Source organism: Orbicella faveolata, unplaced genomic scaffold, assembly GCF_042242905.1.
Source record: "Orbicella faveolata isolate gen_17 unplaced genomic scaffold, um_ofav_v1 contig_46, whole genome shotgun sequence".
Taxonomy (NCBI): domain Eukaryota; kingdom Metazoa; phylum Cnidaria; class Anthozoa; order Scleractinia; family Merulinidae; genus Orbicella; species Orbicella faveolata.
Window position 1 is genome coordinate 18,964,685 of NW_028301576.1, and position 20,316 is coordinate 18,985,000.

The window sequence follows — 20,316 nt, forward strand, 5'->3', positions numbered from 1 at the left end:
GGCTAACTCGTGTGATGTTCGCTTGTATAGTAGTTAGTGATTTCGATTGAACTTAGCAAGGCTCACTGTGCTGTGATCTTGGGCATTCAACTTTACTCTCATAGTGCGTCACTGCCGCTCTCCACGTAAGGGTATTTAACAAAATTTTAAGCGACAGCCTTGCGATAGAGAGGCGTCCTATCCACGGGCAGCAGCTAGACGGATTGCCGTGTAATATAATGGAACCCTGAACCAGGTCCTCGGGCCTTTTAGCGTCTCCGATCCAGTGGACTAAAACACTCCACCTCTGTCGCGTAAACATGGGTTCGAACTTGACTCAGTTAAGTGCTGTGAACGCTTTACTCTGAGTATGGGACGTACCTACACAGAGGATATCTAAATGGACAATTTTATTGTTGACAAAGCACTAATGGACATTTGTACTTGTACACTACAGGTTTTGATAACACTTTGGAATCTGACACCTCTCCGAAATTCAGTCAAGAAAGAGGGCTGGGAATACACCAAAGAAATAGCCGACGAATACGGCCATGCGCCACCAACGCCACGCCCTTATGAGGATATAACAATCCCTCGAGGGGTACAGCAAGCTCCGGCGCCTTCTGTCGGAAGGAAGGAACCTCGACCGGTACATTCCGACGAGACGTCGCTTCCCGAATTTCGATACGAAACCCAAGCGAGAGGGCCCCCACCGAAGTTTTCTAATGATGGTTACGAAGCCGACGACGATGCACGCCGACGAAGAGCGGCGAATAGTGGTCGAGAAGAGATGGAAATGGAGGACATAGGTGGTTATCGGGAAATCGATCGTCCTCCGGAGAGAACCGGCGGCGTTGAGGTTTTACCGCCCGCTTACCCAGACGGTCAGCGGCCTCAAGAAGAACCAACATACGCTCAAGTGGACAAGAGTAAAAAGAAAATGTATAAATTACAAGGAACTGAAGGCCCAACAACAGACTCATGGGTGTAAAGTAATTTAAAACAAACGTCTGTTGGATATTCCGTGAGTCAAGCACAGACAGCCATCCACAAGTGACCCTTTATTTGGTGGCGGTGTGCAAGGGCGTGCGCCATCTTTGTGTTAAAAAAAATGGCGGATTCTATATGCGGCTGGACGGAGCCGTGTTGCGACGGCAAGCAAGATTCGATGCCGATTAAGTAAACAGCTTTTTTTTTTACAGACGTTTAGGATTGATAGGATTTTAATAAATTTTCGTTCAGTGATCGAACGAAAGCTGTGGAGAGTTCTGACACAAGGCGAGAAGAGGAGAAACTTTGATTCTCAAATTCATTAATGTGAACGTTTTAATTCTAAAGTAGCTATTGACCGTATTGTTGTTAAAAAGTAATTCTCGCGTAATAGAGATCAGATGATCAGTAGTTGAAATTTAGCTGAAGGTATGCAATTGATATTTTTCCTTTCATAAGAAAAGAATTAAAAAACACGAAATAGATTGCCTGTTTTAATATATTGGACAAGGAGCCTTTGTTGTGTATATCAGTCGTTCCATCTTCATGCTCTCTGTTATGTCTGCACCATTTCGTCACAATCTAGGGAGGGCCCTGTCCACGTTAATCCGTTTTCGTTGAAAAAGGAGTCGTTGCATTTAAACGCAACGAAGTTTTTCGTTTAATATTCTATCGTTGCTGTCCACGCTAAAACTCTCAAATCGATCTGAAAACGCGCAATGTTCGGATTGATTAGCGTCAGCAAAATACGAGACCTCCATTGATAAGGTGATAAAATAAATAAAGAGCAACATTTATAGGAGAAGCCACATTTCATGTGGGAATTTAAGCATGTTGGTTTTTTCAGGAGGGAGAAAAACTGGAGTACCCGGGAAAAAACCCTCGGACAAGGAAGGAACCAAAAACAAACTCAACCGAAACATGGCACTGGGCCGGACTGGAACTCAGGCCACATTGTTGGGAGGCGAGGGCTTTCGCCTTTGCACCGTCCCTGTGCACGTTAAAAGAAGGCTTTCCACCACAAACATCAACCTGAAAATGTTCAGCTCATCGTTGTAAGGGAAAACGCGAATTATGGGATAACTGCATACCGCTCGCCTTTCAGTCGTGATTAGCATAGCAATTAGCACGGCACTGCACGACACGGCACGGCACGGCACGGCACGGCACGGCACGGCACGGCACGGCACGGCACGGCACGGCACACCTGACCTCCCGCACAGCAGACTAGTGCTCTACCAACTAAGCTAACCAGGCGGCGGTGATCGGGCTCATTCATGGATTTGCTAAAGCGCCCATGTCCAGCCACAGTGGAACCCGATAACTCGAATCTACCATGGAAACGAAAATTAGTTCGAGAAATCGGGACTTCGCAATATTTTTCGGCAAAGTTGCTGTGAGATCGAAATATTGAGGGTTTGAGAAATCGGGATTCTGCTGTACTGAAAGTTCATGTAATTCCCGGCATAGTCAATGGAACGTTCGGAAATCGAAGTCATTCGAACCCAATCTATCTGTGGATTGAGTTCGATTGAGTTCGGCAATCGAACCAAATCGAACACCGAACTTTGTGTGAGTTCGATTTCCGAACCAATCGAACTCCATAGCTGGCAAATCAAACCGAACCGAACTCAGTCCATTAGATTGTGTTCGATTGGGTCAGTTGTTGGGTTCGGCAGCCGAACTCAATCGAACACAATCCAATGGACTGCGTTAGATTGTGTTCGGTGAGTAAATTCGCTTGACCAAAGATTATGTTAACCAAAAATGTATGAATTCCTTCACCGAGCCAAATTTTGCTCGTTAGAGACTAAGAATGGTCAATTGGACCGATTTATGGCGAAAAAGAAAGTTTTGGAGAACATTTGTGCTTTTCTTTAACCAAAAATGTATGAATTCCTTCGTCGAGCCAAATTTTGCTCGTTCGAGACTAAGAATGGTCAATTGGACCGATTTATGGCGAAAAATATAGTTTTGGAGAAAATTTGTACTTTTCTTTAAGTGGTCTCGAAAACACGAGTTGTACTGAAGTAACTCGAGCCTTTAAAAACGTTTTATTGATTTTCAACACCAGTTTTGTAAAAAAATCAAGAGTTCATAAATCAAAAGTTCGATTTAGTTCGATTGTCCAATTATTTTTGTGTGAGTTCGATTTGGTTCGATTGCCGAACTCAATCGAACTCAATCCATGGATTGAGTTCGATATAAATACAGTTCCACTGAGTTCGATTGACTGTGCCGGATATAATTACGCGATAAAAGAGAGAGGGAAAAAAAAAAAAAAAAAAAAAAAAAAAAAAAAAAAAACTGCACCAATTGCGCCAAAAGCTACTTTGTACCAATTGCACTAAAATGTCTCTTTCCACTGTCTGCTAAATAAGGCGCGTAAACATGTCAAACTTAATTGATAATTTTACAACAATTTTCCACAAATTTATATAAAACTTGCATTGCAACTTTTGCATACGTTAAGTTTTTTGTTGATTAATTACATGTAGCTATAAGCGTTTTAAATAAATTTCTTCGACTTCGTTTCTTAGCACCTTCGTGAAAAACAAAACCTTAATTTCCACGTCACAAATTGGTCTCATCTAACTTGAAGAGAAAGTATTGTTTTTAGGGCAGTTTCCAAAACTAAAACGAAACCAATTAATTACCAATTAAACTGCTCAGCCAATATCAAACCGTAATAAAACCAAAATCAAAGAACTTTCGATACTTAATTCACCGCAGGAAAAAAAGATGGCGGCTGTACGTTTTACCACAATACCTTGCGAACCTAACACAGCCTTTATGGCACAAAGAAGGCCAAATTTTTTTACAATATTTGCTCCTGTACTAAGGACATTGCGTCTACTAGGTTTGAAGATTTTATAACTTTTCCGTACGTTTTTACGAACGTTGTTAAGGTTTTCTTGCGCTAGGAACTATGGGTAAATGTACCAGCCGCCATTACTTTTCCTACGGAAGATTCAAAACCGCTCTATACTGAATTAGACCGTAATCTTTCAAGTGTTCTCTGCAGATATTTGAGCTTCTTTGTCAACATTTTGTGATGATCACTACAACCAAAGAAACAAGTTCGAGCTCAGGACTAAATTTCATCTCTAAATTAAAAATCGGCTGAGTCAGCGATTTACTACATAACACCGTTAAGACAGTTTATGAAGAAACTCGTTAACCACCTCGAATCTCCTCTCCTTACTGCACAAGTTTCACGAGATAAGCGGCTCTGCAGAATCCTTTTGCAGGATCAATTTTGATTGACACATGACCGGAATTAAGACCCTGTTCGCACCACTACGAAAACACATCAAATGTTTTCCATTCTCAGTACGCCGAAAAAATTTGAAAGTGCAGCTTTATTTCTCGGTTAAACCAACCGTTCACACTAATCCGTCACGAAAACGTAACGGAGTTTTTCGAAAACACTCTTCAAATAAGTGTGGACAGAAAGCATTTCGAAAACGAAGCTTTTGGAAAACGATGACGTCACGATCATAATCACGTGACTTCCCTGCCCGAGTTGTCCTCAAACACAAATCCAAAATGACCGGTGATTGTTGCCTTTTCAAATTCCTCCGGTGTAGTGTGGATGAAAAAGATTTGAAGCGTTTTAAGTCTCGTTCCTCGAGTCTTCGGTCCTAACTGCGCATGCTTGACGAAACGAGCGACTTTCGAGAGTTCCGCCGTTACAGGCTCGATTTTGATTAATTCTAAAAACAATGAAAATGAACGGAAGTAGAACACCAGCGACTCGATTGAGTCACGTGAGCATGCGCTATTCAACCGAAAGTCTGCGGATATTTTCTGACTTCCAATCAAAATTAAACTTCCCGACCGCTAGTCAAAGGAAGCGAAGACTCGCGTGGCGAGTTATGAACTAAAGTTGATTGAGCGCTTCGTCAAACCTTTTTCCAAAAAAGGCACTTGAATGTTCCCCTGATAGATGCAAGTCCCCGTTTTCAAGTAAATGGAACCTTACAGGTCTGATTTGCGGGCTCGTTATCAAAGCGATGGCGTATAACTACTAAAAGATTTCTGCTAGTCCATATAGCTACTGAGAATATGTTGACAATGGCCACTAAAATGTGTCGTTTCCACTGTCTTCGCCAAACAGCCATCACAGCCATATTCTGATACCGAGTCTCGATCGCTAGAGACACGCTGGTGAAAAACCACTCAATCACCAGTGGAACTGAAGTGTACTTGGCAAAAGACTGGAACAAATTGAGAAAGGTTTCATTCTGCAAATAAATCCATTGATACAAGTGTAAGAAGCCGTTAACAGACACTATAGCAATTGATTCGAACAACATGCTCATGATAGCGATATCAGCCATTAGTCTTTCACGGCGAGGAGTACGAAAACTTCCCCAAGGAGATGACTCTCGTCTGCAAATTTGATGACAGATGTGATCAATGACAACCACGGCGCTGCGTTCCACAACTTCCGCAAGACCATGAATTATTCCAAGAATAGCGATGGATGCCAAACTTTCAAGATCTGCTTGCAAAATTCTAAACATTATCGCTAATAGAAAATACAACGGTGCAAGTAGAACGTAGGAATATCCCGGATGCGTAATGTTCCATAACCGCTGAACACAAATACGTGAGACTGCTTTAACAACCACACCCATGAGTGGAGAGAAGAGGGCGATTAAAAGTTTACCTTCAGTGTATTGTTTGTTATACGCTGGGTAAACAAAATATCTGATAGCAAAGCCTGAGATAATAGTTAAACAAGTTGGCATTGCCATTTTACAAATCAAAAAAGCCAGCTTGCGTCTTGGACGTACAATCACGTGTTTTGCGGCGAAATAGAGCAGCAAACAGACATTAGTGAAAACGAACAAATATACTGGAAAATTTGACAAGGAGCTGTATAAAGCAGAAAGTTTGAAGAAAGGCTTTCTCGCGGCTTGTAGGACTCCGCGATAGAGTGAATCCAAACAGTACATAACGAACAAAACCAGAATCAGTTTCCGTTTAACTCCTTTTAGCTGATATGGTCGAAAAAGAAGAAGCAGATTCAAGAGTGGGAAAATGTAATAAAAAAGGCAACTAATTATATCAGCAATTGTTGTCATCCATTCAACTCGAGCTGAAATAGCTATGTCTATCTGCTCGCAGTTCGATACCGTTTTGTAGCTTACATAAGACAGCAATAAGTATATTGTACCTATTTTGCAGGCGGTTAAAAGTGAAATCCAAGCTCCAATGTACATTGATTTAAAAACCGTCTGAAGAGCGGATGGTCTGAGCCTCTTCCAAGCCATTGTTTTGTCTTCATTTTGCTGATCTTCCTGTTTTTCTTCGCTTTCCGGTGAACAAGCATCTATAACTCTCACATCAGGACTATTAGTCGGTAGATAGTTAACGCTGGTGACTTCTCTTTCACTGTATTCCTGGTAAATAAGCTCGTCAACAGGGTGATAATTCCATTCTCGGCCTGTGCTTTGTAGAGGGTCGTAGCCAAAAAATTCTGTCGTGAATTGAGGTTCTTGTGGGTTGTAATGCTCCGTTACGCTTCGCGTAAATCTAAGCACGATGTCACCTAACACCTCTATCAGCGTACTTCCACTCATTGTACTAATTACTCCACCGCTACTTGTCAAACAACTATAAGATTTTATATATCGGTTTACCGCCGATATTTTGAATAGCTTTGGCTTGCGGCCTTCGATGGTGCTTTCCACAGTCGCTTCGATTCCGGCACGCCTGGTCAAACACGCGACACGAAACTGAAAGTGCTGCGATGCAATTTTGACATCGAAAGTAATTTCTGAGCGTATTTATAGGGTCCGTATTGTGCCTTTCAATAACACACGAACTCCAAAGTTCAAAACCTAACTAACCATTGCGTTTTTGGCTGCCGTCAATCATAATTACGACGACATGTAACAAAGGAACATTAAAAAATAAAAGAACCAAACATTTACCTATGACTCGCCAAGGCGGACCAAAATCCTTCCTTAAATATATGAAACTTGTTCTAAGCAAAAAGTAAGTAAGTAAGAACTTTATTTAAGTGTCAATGTATTTAGCCCATGTGGGTTAATTGGGTACACTGTATTAACATTAACAACAATGTAAGTACATACTTAAAATAGAATAGAAACATTGTTCTGTAATAAAAGAATATATGTTGCCCTTAGAAACGCATTAATTATAATGGTAAAATTTAAAATTCTAAAATTGTATGTAAATGTAAATTTAAAGTTCTAAAATTACATATCTCCTGATTAATGAGCGAAGCCTCTTAATTCGGGTGAAAAATTTACTGGCTGCGCAAGTTGCAGCAATTGCTGTTGTTACTATAATCTAAACGTTGCCTCATTTGGCGATTCTTCAAGTCTTTTGGGAGCTTTGACCAGAAAAAGGACCTATTTATCTCACAGAGTATTTACCATAGCGTGTAGTATTAAAGCGAGTTACAGCAAAATCACAATTCCTGAGCGCATGAGTGGAATTTTAATTCTAATTTTAAATGTATAACACTTGTTTTAAGTATTTAAGAACTTGTTTCGTACATGATGTGAAAATATTTAGTAGTTCTTTCCGAATAAACAATACATAATACTTCCCTAAAATGTGTAGGAAGCGGCGCTTGTTCCATGCATATCCCGGAAGACGAGACCATTATCCTGATTGTGATGAAAGTTAGCTCCTGGTCACATGAGATAAGCTACAGCCGTTTAGTCAAGGTTTTTTATTTTTAGAGGTTAGAACTATTCTATGTAGAAATATCATGTCATTTCCAGTTGTTTCTAGCTCGCAACAAGTGATCAAACTTGATGTATGTTTTGAAACCACATTTGAACACTTTTCATTGTCTGACAGTTTGATTGACATATCTCTTAAACAATAGACAGTTGAACCAAACTGTTGCACTTGGTTAATGTGCTAGTGATGTTGCACAAGTGTGCCAAGTTTCAGGGGAATCGGTGATGTGCGCTGTAGACTTGCTGGCATGGTCCTCAGGTGGACTCTCTCTTAAAAAACAATGGAAATAAGCGGAAGTAGAACACCAGCGTTTCGATTGAGTAACGCGTTTGTCGGCTAGGCATGCGCAATTTTAGTGGAAGTCCGCAGATATTTTCGGACTTCCAATAATAATTTCCCGAGCGTTGGTCAAGAGAAGCGAAGACTCTGGTAACGAGCTATGAACTAACGTTTCTTGAGTCTTGAGCACTTCGTCAAAGTTTTTCCAAAAAAGGCACTTGAATATGTTCCCCTAATTGATGCAAGTCCCTGTTTTCAAGTGAATGGAACCTTACAGGTTTGATTTGTGGGCACGTTATCAAAGCGATGGCGTATAACTACTAAAAGATTTCCGCTAGTCCATATAGCTACAGGGAATATGTTGACAATGGCCACTAAAATGTGTCTTTTCCACTGTCTTCGCCAAACAACCATGACGGCCATATTTTGATACCAAGTCTCGATCGCTAGAGACACGCTGGTGAAAAACCACTCTATCACCAGTGGAACGGAAGTGTACTTGGCAAAAGACTGGAACAACTTGAGAAACGACTCTTTCTCTAAATAAATCCATTGATACAAGTGTAAGAAGCCGTTAACAGACACTATAGCAGTTGATTCGAACAACATGCTCATGATAGCGATATCAGCCATTAGTCTTTCACGGCGAGGAGTACGAAAACTTCCCCAAGGAGATGACTCTCGTCTGCAAATTTGATGACAGATGTGATCAATGACAACCACGGTGCTGCGTTCCACGACTTCCGCAAAACCATGAATTATTCCAAGAATAGCGATGGATTTCAGACTGTCAAGATCTGCTTGCAAAATTCTAAACATTATCGCTAATAGAAAATACAACGGTGCAAGTAGAACGTAGGAATATCCCGGATGCGTAATGTTCCATAACCGCTGAACACAAATACGTGAGACTGCTTTAACAACCACACCCATGAGAGGAGAGAAGAGGGCGATTAAAAGTTTACCTTCAGTGTATTGTTTGTTATACGCTGGGTAAACAAAATATCTGATGGTAAAGCCTGAGATAATAGTTAAACAAGTTGGCATTGCCATTTTACAAATCAGAAATGCCAGCTTGCGTCTTGGACGTACAATCACGTGTTTTGCGGCGAAATAGAGCAGCAAACAGACATTAGTGAAAACGAACAAATATACTGGAAAATTTGACAAGGAGCTGTATAAAGCAGAAAGTTTGAAGAAAGGCTTTCTCGCGGCTTGTAGGACTCCGCGATAGAGTGCATCCAAACAGTACATAACGAACGAAACCAGAATCAGTTTCCGTTTAACTCCTTTTAGCTGATATGGTCGAAAAAGAAGAAGCAGATTCAAGAGTGGGAAAATGTAATAGAAGAAGCAACTGATTATATCAGCAATTGTTGTCATCCATTCCACTCGAGCTGAAATGGCTATGTCTATCTGCTCGCAGTTCGATACCGTTTTGTAGCTTACATAAGACAGCAATAAGTATATTGTACCTATTTTGCAGGCGGTTAAAAGTGAAATCCAAGCTCCAATGTACATTGATTTAAAAACCGTCTGAAGAGCGGATGGTCTGAGCCTCTTCCAAGCCATTGTTTTGTCTTCATTTTGCTGATCTTCCTGTTTTTCTTCGCTCTCCGGTGAACAAGCATTTATAACTCTCACATCAGGACTATTAGTCGGTAGATAGTTAACGCTGGTGACTTCTCTTTCACTGTATTCCTGGTAAATAAGCTCGTCAACAGGGTGATAATTCCATTCTCGGCCTGTGCTTTGTAGAGGGTCGTAGCCAAAAAATTCTGTCGTGAATTGAGGTTCTTGTGGGTTGTAATGCTCCGTTACGCTTCGCGTAAATCTAAGCACGATGTCACCTAACACCTCTATCAGCGTACTTCCACTCATTGTACTAATTACTCCACCGCTACTTGTCAGACAACTGTCAGATTTTATATATCGGTTTACCGCGGATATTTTGAATAACTTTATCTTGCGGCCTGCGATGATGCTTTCCACAGTCGCTTCGATTCCGGCACGCTTGGTCAAACATGCGACACGAAACTGAAAGTGCTGCGATGCAATTTTGACATCGAAAGTAATTTCTGAGCGTATTTATAGGGTCCGTATTGTGCCTTTCAATAACACACGAACTCCAAAGTTCAAAACCTAACTAACCATTGCGTTTTTGGCTGCCGTCAATCATAATTACGACGACATGTAACAAAGGAACATTAAAAAATAAAAGAACCAAACATTTACCTATGACTCGCCAAGGCGGACCAAAATCCTTCCTTAAATATATGAAACTTGTTCTAAGCAAAAAGTAAGTAAGTAAGAACTTTATTTAAGTGTCAATGTATTTAGCCCATGTGGGCTAATTGGGGACACTGTATTAACATTAACAACAATGTAAGTACATACTTAAAATAGAATAGAAACATTGTTCTGTAATAAAAGAATATATGTTGCCCTTAGAAACGCATTAATTAAAATGGTGAAATTTAAAATTCTAAAATTGTATGTAAATGTAAATTTAAAGTCCTAAAATTACATATCTCCTGATTAATGAGCGAAGTCTCTTATTTCGGGTGAAAAGTTTACTGGCTACACAAGTTGCAGCAATTGCTGTTGTTACTTAGATAACCCGAAAGGTCCAACTTTCTTTACATACGGGTTTGTCCCTTCTCTTCTGTAGTTTTTATCTGTATAACAAAAAGAACATTATACGTTGGCTCAAAGATATTCTTTCTTTTTCAAATTTTAATTTTTGAGGGCCATTAGGCTATCAGTTTTATTACTGTCAAATGTTACCCTCGTAAAATAAATTCTTACTTGCTTACTTACTTACTATATAAATTTTATGTTCTCTCTTGTTTTTGCCACTCGAACATAAAATTCATATCTTCTCGCCACCGTGTAATATCCACTATTTCTGTTTGCAACTTTCTCACTCCGAATTTAGAAGACAAAGCGGTCTAGAGGCTGGTCTAGACAGGAAAATCTAGACCGTGGTCAATATCGGTTAAGCCAATCATATTCGTGAATTTAGTAGTACCCAGTCCTTTCGAGACACGGCCAAATAATAGACCAATTTCGATATATTAAAATTCAGCCTAAAACCATAGACCTCAGCACGAGGCTCCGGGGAATAAACCCCACAAACTCTGTAGTTATTCCCCGGAGCCTCGTATTGAAGTCTATTGTTTTAGGCTGAATTTTAATATATCGAAATTGGTCTATTCCATAATTCTATTCAGAAAATTCATTTTAAAAGGGAGTGTTTCACGGCTCGGCGCGTATGCAAGTTACAGCGTTAACCATTCAATTCCATTGTTTGTAAAACAATCGGAAGCGAGCAAATAACTCTTCTAAAGCGCAAAGATAGAGGTATAAGATTTCTCATTAGAATTCTTTAATTCTTATGTTCCGAGTCCATGTATGCATAAAAGACATTATCGTTCTCGAATCAACACAGTATATTTCAGTAATAACAGACTAAAGTTTGCCTCGGTGTAGCCATACGGTTACGTTACGCGATGGCTAGGAGAATAACTGATGCCCAGGTTGAATGGAACATATCAACGGATTTCCACATAAAATGTCGAATCTGGTATTGAATACCGAATTTACTATTTACCCCGACCGTTTTATTCTGAAAAAGCGTATAAATTATGTGCTCGCATCCGATTGGTTTATACACAATAGAATTAGGTGGACCAAATCATAGCTTGCACACGTGCGAAACGTGAAACTATCACATTAATGAAAACAACTCAGTAATAGCAGATTTGCACGTTGTCGTCATTTGACTACAACTACCAGAATTCCTTTCGTTTTTTTCTTTATTATTCAAATTTTGAATTCCCAGTGGGTTTTAAATAACACCTAATTAGCATATGAAACAGAAAAAGTGAAGGATTCTGGTAGTTGTAGTCAAATGACGCCATCATGCAAAGCGTTTATTTGCAACTAATCCAACGATGTTGTAATCCATGGATAGCAGAAGGAACCAGTCCTTTCCACTATCCACGTTTCCAGTGCCGGTAAGGTTTTCTGTGAAAACGTGGCTAGACGAAGGAAAGTTTTTCACGTGCGATAAATCTTGACTGATAAATTAATTTTGTATGAAAAGTGTTACGATTGGTCAAAAGCAAATTAAAAAAAAATGCGGCAACTTGTTTGAATGCTAAAAAAGATTATTTTGTCAAAGAAAAACTGTGCTACATTCAACAAAATTTTATCCGTTTTTAGTTTCTTCGGAAAAGCAAATTAAGAAAAGGAGGCTAACTGTTTCGTTTGTAGGCCATTATCTTATTTTCTTTTTAAAATTGTTTGTTTTGTCTTTATTATTTAAGGCATACAGTAGTTAGTTTAACTTATTCTTCGAACTCTCCTCGCCCCCACCCACACATCTTACATGCCACCCCCCGTACATGAGAAAACCACCTAATTATAAACCCGTGTTATACAGTGGAGCCGTTCATCGTTCACCAACGAGCCACATAAATCTGGCCGTATTAACAGGGTGGTCTTATAAAGGGGTTCTTTGAATAAGAAATGACTGACTGAGCTCTTGTTCGGGCCAGAATAAAGCGGTCGTAATAACGAGGTGGCCCTTTTAACGGGGTGGCCGTATTCGCCGTAAGGCGAGGTTCCACTGTAATATGTTGTTATTATATACGAAGCACGGCCCCCTAATTTTAGGAATTGCTCTGTGCTTGGTACAAATGTATCATTACAGTATGTTAAGAGACGATTTACTTTCAATTCAAGACTGTAGAGTTTATTTTGTATTTGATATCGTTGATATTGACGACAGTGATAAAAATAAAATCACTTTGAAGGGATTAAGATTTAGATTAGCAGTGGTGCATAATTCGCAGTCCGATTGAAAGCAATTTTTTTTCACTAAACTATTTTAAGTATTTGACCTTCGACAGTCATTACCGCATGAGGTTTTTGTGTTTATCTCCGTGGTATCACTGAATAAAATTGTGGACAAACTTTCAATGAGATGTACTTAGCGACGTTTTCGTTGCCGTTGCTGTCGTGGTTTTCTTAAACTCCCTACTAATTCCCAAAAGACGCCAACGTCGCCAAATAAAAACGTATACTCATTTGGCCATGCACGCGCAGTGATAGCTTGCAGAGCACTCTGGAATGGACGATAAAATCCGCAGTAAATAAAACAAAAAAATTAAATTTCTCCCCCGCTTCGAACGACGACGGTCTCTCAAAAATGGCACTTCATGTTCCGTTCTACCACAGTAAATCCCTCATTTTAACTGAACGGGATTTTACAGGGCTCACTTATAGGTTTGCTAAAGCGCCCGTGTACAATTCCTAGAAGATTAACGCTAGTCCATAGAGCCACTGGAAAAACATTAATGACTGCCACTAAAATGTGTCTTTTCCACTGTCTTCGCCAAACAGCCATGACAGCCATATTCTGATACCGAGTCTCGATCGCTAGAGACACGCTGGTGAAAAACCACTCGATCACCAGCGGAACTGAAGTGCGGATAACGAAAGATTGCAGCAAGCGTAGAAGGGAATCGTCCTCTAAGAAAATCCATTGATACAAGTGTAAGAAGCCGTTAACAGACACTATAGCAGTTGATTCGAACAACATGCTCATGATAGCGATATCAGCCATTAGTCTTTCACGGCGAGGAGTACGAAAACTTCCCCAAGGAGATGACTCTCGTCTGCAAATTTGATGACAGATGTGATCAATGACAACCACGGTGCTGCGTTCCACAACTTCCGCAAGACCATGAATTATTCCAAGAATAGCGATGGATGCCAAACTTTCAAGATCTGCTTGCAAAATTCTAAACATTATCGCTAATAGAAAATACAACGGTGCAAGTAGAACGTAGGAATATCCCGGATGCGTAATGTTCCATAACCGCTGAACACAAATTCGTGAGACTGCTTTAAAAGCCACACCCATGAGAGGAGAGAAGAGCGCGATTAAAAGTTTTCCTTCTTTGTTTTCGTTGATATAGGCTGGGTAAACGAAAAACCTGATGGCAAAGGCCGCGATAAGAGCGCAAAAAGTTGGCATTGCCATTTTACAAATCAGAAATGGCAGCTTGGGTTTTGGACGTACTAACACGTGTTTTGCGGCGAAATAGAACAACAAACAGACATTCGTGAAAACGAAAAAATAGACTAGACCAACAGACAAAGCGCTCAATAAACCAGTAAGTTTAAAGAAAGGTTTTCCCCAGGCTTGTAGGACTCCGCGATAGAGTGAATCTAAACAGTACATAACGAACGAGACCAGAATCAGTTTCCTTTTAACTCCGTTTAGCTGATATGGGCGAAAAAGAAGGAACAGAATCAAAACTGGGCAAATGTAATAGAAGGCGGTGCTAATTATATCGGCGATTGTTCTCGTCCACTGCACGAATACTGCCATTTTGTCTGATTGGTATTCACAATTCATGACGGTTTTATAGCTGAGATAAGACAGCAATAAGTATATTGTACCTATCATGGAGGCGGTTAGAAGTGAAATCAAGGCTCCAATGTACATTGATTTAAAAACCGTCCGAAGAGCGGATGGTCTAAGCCTCTTCCAAGCCATTTCCTTGTTTTCATCATGCTGAAAATCTTCCGTTTCTTCGCATTCCTCTGGTTTACAAGCATCTATGACTCTCACCTTAAGACTGCTAGTCGCTAGCAGATAGTTAACGCTGGTGACTTGTCTGTCGCTGTACTCTTGGTAAATAAGCTCAGTAACAGGATGATAATTCCATTCTCGACCTGTGCTTTGTAGAGGATCGTAGCCAAAAGACTCCGTCGTGAATTCAGGTTCTTCTGGGTTGTAATGCTCCGTCACACTCCGTGTAAACGTGAACACAATGTCACCAAACGCTTCTATCAGCGTACTTCCACTCATACTTTAGCAGAGTAAAATTCGATCGATTGGCGATATTTTGAATAGCTTTATCCTTCGGCCCTCATTTTATAAAGCAGACGTACGTGTTGCAATTTAGCAATAGCGGAACAAGAAATACGAAACGGAAATTGCCGACTGAGATGAAACTTGTTTTGAAATGGAAAGTAATCTGGGAGGGTGGGGCTGGGATTGAAGATAACTCAAATATTTAACCGTTAGTTGAGACATGACGCGTTTTAGCTGGGATCTGAGATGGCCTCTGAAACGTTACTGATATGGCTGAGAAATGGCCTGAAATTTAAACTGATAGCTGAGACGCCGCCGGAAATCAAACTTATAGCGGAGACTTCAGCAGCGCCATGCAGAATTTCATCGGTCGCGAATAAAACCATCCCAGGTAGGAGATGTAGCCCGAAAGTTTTAATGGGGCTATTTTTTGGCGTATTTTCAGAGCTGCCTCGAAAAATTAATACCTTATTTGTGGCCTCTAGAGTTACCACGCGTATCTTATACTTGACCTCAGCTAAACAGGACTGATTTTTGTGTGCTTGAAGATTTAATTTGTGAAGGACTTCGAGTTGACCTATCTTAATGAGGGGGAAATACTAGTTTCATCTAAAATGATATGTGCAATTTTAGCCGCGGTGCAGAATATACCCTATTTCTGACCAAAATAGTCAAAATCTATACCTTGTTTCAGACCAAAACGGGCAATCAAACTGATATTGTACGGTGTCGCTCATACCTATATATTAGGGGATTCCCCCGCCAAACCGGGAGATCAATTCCAAAATTAACTGTATAAAATAACGAACAGGAATGCGGAACAGTTTTAGTTTAAGCTTCGTCTCACTTGTTAATTTGACTGAGAGTGGACATAAGCTCTTCAAAAGTTTGTTATCGGTTTTATTTTGTTAATTTCCGTCACGGCCTCATCATTTTTGCGCACGCTGATACGGTGGTTTTGTCGCATTATGCGCCAGACATTAAGAGTCCAGCCGAAGAACCCGTATACACGGAAGTCTATGACTCAAATAAACAACATCCTTACTTGATTGGTGCGGCAAAACCCGAGGAACTGTTAGGGAAAGCGACAAAATGATTTATTTTAATTTTCGATTTTCTAGCCCAGAACTTAGTAATGCGCTGATTAACGTAATAGCCTCAGAGTGTGCATTTCTTTGTTAGTATTTTGCTGTTGGCATACCATAATTTGAACGTGATTTGTACTGTACACATTTAGTAGAAACCTAGTACCTTTAGTAATCTGCCTACAATCCCTGATGAAGTCTGTGTGATCAGATGAAACCGGTCGAATGGCATACAAAGTTGACAAAATCTGTTGTTCTGTGTTTCTCAATAGTTTCTGAGAACAATTCAAAATGGTAGTATCAATGATACCACTTAATATAGATAATTTTAATAGATGGATTTAAACGCTGTGATTTGTATAAAAGATGAAGTAGGTCATTCATCGGTATGTAAACCTATATTTTCATTTTGTATTAGAGGGTTGCAGTGTTACAAGCTGACCTAAAACTGAAACAACCCTCATTGACAGGAAATTCGCCATTACGCCTGTGACATTTCTCGCACACGCAGTTTCCTCTCTCTCGCGTTTTCCTCGCGTGCACAACTGGATAGAAGTGGAATACTTGTAAAATTGATGAAAAGTGCTGGAAGAACATTCGCAGTAGCCAAAATACCCCGATTGCTTCATAATTCATCGAACTGGCCGAAAACACGACCTTTTCGCCTCCACTTTGTTCCTTGATTTAATAAGTTTGCTCAGGTTGTGAGCTGTAAAATAGACTTTCAAGGCCGATTTTTTTTTGTCCCTCATTTTGTCAGTTTCTTTGGATCAAACACTGTTAAAATGACGGCCTCAAGCGAATTTTACCAGTCAAAGTTGAGGTTTGAGTTTTCTTCTGGGTCTGTTCTAGTTGCCTAAGTATACTGCTAAGCATAACAAAAAAGAGGGAATCACGGGATTTGTGCAAACTCGTACCAAGTTGCTATTTCAGTTACCGGCAGATTAGCGTGTTTCAAAGAGAGGGCGGTCTTGATCGGGTGGAGCGCGCGGGGAGTTATTGGAAGTAGCACCCTTCCCATGACACGTCGCGCGCCTTAAGATCTGCACCCTTCACTGTGTACAAACCCTTTGACACAACATCAATACAACGATCAGTGCAAGATCCTTGCCATGTTTTATTTCATTCTGACGCTATTGACACTACAAGGTGCGGCCTTTTGCCCTGTTTTATATTTTACAGTTAGTCTGAAGAGACGCGAATAGTTTGTTGTACTGATTTCGATTGCGCAGGTTGAGTCCGTCATCGATATGGACAGGATCGGGAGTGGAAAAGTCTCCTCCCCAGCGAAGCGCTGTGTTCTGCCTGATTTTGGAGATGAAGCACTTCACACCCGCGCTCTGTTTGTTTTCATTGCCCAGGCATTTGCTGTTACAGAAGCGCGACCCGTCAATCACATTCATGTCAATTGCATGACCTACAAAGTGATTGCTAATTTTGGAGGGCTTGACTATAGCTCCATGAATTTTTCTTCCATCGTCCTTCCTGAAGGAGCTGGTTAGGTGTATCTGCAAGAAAAAGGGTTGAGGCAAATAAACTCCACATCTCTACGGTAACTGGTCAAATTTTAGCTAGACCAAGCTGCTCGTGATCAGTGACTCGTGAAAGTCCGAAACCTATTTAAGTAAAGAAATTGAACACGTGATGTTTTGCCTCTGTGGAACAGGTGAAAATAGTATTGGCAAGTGCAGCGCCAGGTTTTTTTACATGACGGCAAGAAAGGTGAGGTTCACGCACGAAGTTTAGCAAAATTTACGTGAACATTTAACTTTCATTTTCTTCACTTCGCTTTTTGTCCCAACAAATCCCAAATGTGTCAGTTTGGAATGTACTTTGCACAATTAAAACTTTGCGTTGTGACTACCAACAGAACTAACCTTAACTTTGCAATGGGAGGCATAGCGGTTGATAACGCGAATTGCTCCTATGAATCCGCGGTGGACAAGTCCTGATCCTTGAAAGTACCCGTTGTGGAACCTGACAAGATCACAACTTGCTGTCCAAACAAAAAATTAAACAAAGAGAAAGATCAAAAGTTCTTGACTTGCTCAGTTGTTGAAATAATACATCAAACACGAGAGACAGTGTTTCATCGAGATATCCAAACACCGAGAAGAGAGTTGAACATGCAACGCGCAGAGGGGTATTTTTGACGAAATTCGAGGTGTTTGGATAGCCGATGAAACACTTTCTTGAGTGTTTGATATATCTTCTCAATCGAAAGAAGAACTAAGGAGTAAACGGAGAGGTAAAATCGTCAAAATCTACGCTAATTAAGACCGGGTAGCCAAACCTCCTTCACGGTTATTATTTTCTTTGTTTTAACTTGATGAATTATTGATGAGTTCGAGAACTACATTTCAGTGTATTTCAGGACCATTTCTGATGTGCCAAAAAGACCAATTTCGATATATTGAAATTCAGCATAACACAGTAGACCTCAGCATGAGGCTCTGATGAATAAACCCCACAAACTCTGTAGTTATTCCCCAGAGCCTCGCACTGAGGTCTATTGTTTTAGGCTGAGTTTTAATATATCGAAATTGGTCTATTTGTGACGACCCGTTAGCCGTATTCTAGCGGGTTCAATATTCAAATAATCAATTCATGCTGCAATCTTGAGAGGTGCGCTTCACTTGGTTTGACTGTAAATTGCCGTTTTTATACTAAAGACGCATTATCAGTCTGGACGAACTTGGACAAGCATTTGTAGTTCGTCTGATTATGCGTCTCTAGTATAATGACGGGCACAAGTCGTATTATCCGTGAAGACGAGCTATCCTTCGAAATGCGTCTTCAACGACGCACTACCAGAGATAGTTCTTCTAGACGCATAATACGACTTGTGTCCGTCTTTATACTAGAGACGCATAATCAGACGAACTACAAATGCTTGTCCAAGTTCGTCCAGACTGATAATGCGTCTTTAGTATAAAAACGGCCAATGAATGTCTGAATTAGTTCGAGTAAATTACCTGACTCTGTCACGAAAGGAACAGCCAGCAGAATCGTAACCGCCAAAATCAACTTGAAGTCCATGATTTGTCACGAGAAAAAAATTCTGCAAATATTTAATGTTGGAGATGTATAAACAAATTACAGGCGGCTTTCGACACACTTCTCTGAAATAATAATAAAAAAAGCTTTGTTAATAGCAAAAATGAAATTATACCGTGAGAATGAACAACTTATACGCTAAAGATCATTGCTGCGGAGCGAGCGTAGCAAGCGAGCAGCAACATAATCAGGATATAAGAATAATATATAGAAGGGGGTACGAATTCTCGAATTCATCACTTTTTATCAGAGTGCATTGCATTTAACCAGACTGCACTGCGCCACTTTTTACCAGAGTGCATTGCTCTGATTTACCTCTAAAACGATGTGAAGGAGATCGTGCTTGACTTTCACAACTCTTGCTTTTATTCTTAATGCAGTATTTGAAAGTTTGTAAATCTGGACGATTACTTGTGACATCTTAATTTTAAACTTACTATGTAATTTCTTAGCAGTCTCGCCTCCTTGGTTGAATTCTTAAATGAAGAGAAATGATCGTCATTACTAAAGCTTGTAGAATAATAGGCCAATTTCGATATGTTAAAATTCTGACTTGGCTCCGAGGCTTAGGGAAATAAAACAAAAGAAATCACATCGAGGATGAGGGATGAATAATTAATTTCTTTTGTTTCATTCCCCTAAGCCTCGGAACCAAGTTTGAATTTTAATATATCGGAATTCGCCTATTAAAACAAACGAAAACTGTAGAACACGCTAATTTCATATGTGCTGCGATCTATTCCTTTTCATCCAAACATGAATTTAAGCTAAAGCTTTAGCATTTTCGCACATCGCAAAAGGCGCGTCCTCGACACAGTCTGTCAACATTCCATACAAATGCAGGAGAACTGTAATGCGTACCAGTACAGAATTTATAAGTTAGATTTCTACTCCTACCATTTCCACATCTTTTGATTTTCGCGATCTGGTAAAAGAGAGGTTGATGTGTATCGTTTTTATGTCCAAACATAGTTCAGATCAATATGTGATTTTTTTTGTCACGATCCCTTGTCACACCTCGTCATCGATGCGTCATCATGCATGAAGTTGATGCATACAAGGACAGATTCCCCACGATTTGAACACGCAGGTAGATGAATCACTGCGTAAAATGCAGTCGAAGCTCTCCTTGCGACCACTCCCGTAAGCGACCAGCTCTAGGTTCGACCACCTTTGTAAAACCCCGTTTGAACTGCAACTTAAATTTTGTGATGAAAAGCTCTCGTGAGCAATCTCTCCCGTAAGCGACCGCGACCACTTTTGGGATTATCCAACTGAACTTTTCCTTTGTTTTTAAGCTCTTGT

The 20,316-nt window shown here is 40.2% G+C and overlaps 5 protein-coding genes across 19 annotated transcripts in view; 1 reads left to right on the plus strand and 4 right to left on the minus strand.

The window, feature by feature from the left end:
• LOC110041222 (uncharacterized) overlaps positions 1-1,454 on the plus strand; it is a 41,468-nt gene extending 40,014 nt beyond the window's left edge. For both annotated transcript variants that reach the window (XM_020746502.2, XM_020746501.2), the window contains one exon: positions 437-1,454. In XM_020746502.2, coding sequence (XP_020602161.2) covers positions 437-970 — 534 coding nt within the window. In that variant the 3' untranslated portion in view covers positions 971-1,454. The remainder of the gene's footprint in view (positions 1-436) is intronic.
• A 2,966-nt stretch (positions 1,455-4,420) lies between these two features.
• On the minus strand, positions 4,421-6,683 carry LOC149098761 (uncharacterized). Its single transcript, XM_089277751.1, has one exon. It carries the CDS (start codon positions 6,558-6,560, stop codon positions 4,935-4,937), a length of 1,626 nt encoding a protein of 541 aa, XP_089133877.1. The 5' UTR covers positions 6,561-6,683; the 3' UTR covers positions 4,421-4,934.
• Positions 6,684-6,979: 296 nt separating this feature from the next.
• LOC149098762 (uncharacterized) lies at positions 6,980-9,989 on the minus strand. Its single transcript, XM_089277750.1, has one exon. It carries the CDS (start codon positions 9,856-9,858, stop codon positions 8,233-8,235), a length of 1,626 nt encoding a protein of 541 aa, XP_089133876.1. The 5' UTR covers positions 9,859-9,989; the 3' UTR covers positions 6,980-8,232.
• Positions 9,990-10,277: 288 nt separating this feature from the next.
• Positions 10,278-14,953, minus strand: LOC110041220 (uncharacterized). Its single transcript, XM_089277749.1, has one exon. It carries the CDS (start codon positions 14,861-14,863, stop codon positions 13,235-13,237), a length of 1,629 nt encoding a protein of 542 aa, XP_089133875.1. The 5' UTR covers positions 14,864-14,953; the 3' UTR covers positions 10,278-13,234.
• A 2,098-nt stretch (positions 14,954-17,051) lies between these two features.
• The window catches only part of LOC110041271 (uncharacterized), an 8,076-nt gene continuing 4,811 nt past the window's right edge, over positions 17,052-20,316 (minus strand). For 4 of the 14 annotated variants that reach the window (XM_089277760.1, XM_089277757.1, XM_089277763.1 and 1 more), the window contains 4 exons: positions 19,449-19,487; positions 18,930-19,015; positions 17,832-17,950; positions 17,052-17,462 (listed from right to left, as the gene is read on the minus strand). In XM_089277760.1, coding sequence (XP_089133886.1) covers positions 17,124-17,462; positions 17,832-17,950; positions 18,930-18,993 — 522 coding nt within the window. In that variant the 5' untranslated portion in view covers positions 18,994-19,015; positions 19,449-19,487 and the 3' untranslated portion in view covers positions 17,052-17,123. Of the gene's footprint in view, positions 17,463-17,831; positions 17,951-18,929; positions 19,077-19,448; positions 19,488-20,316 lie in introns of all 14 variants that reach the window. The other 10 variants (XM_089277765.1, XM_089277761.1, XM_089277762.1 and 7 more) reach the window with 3 other exon arrangements.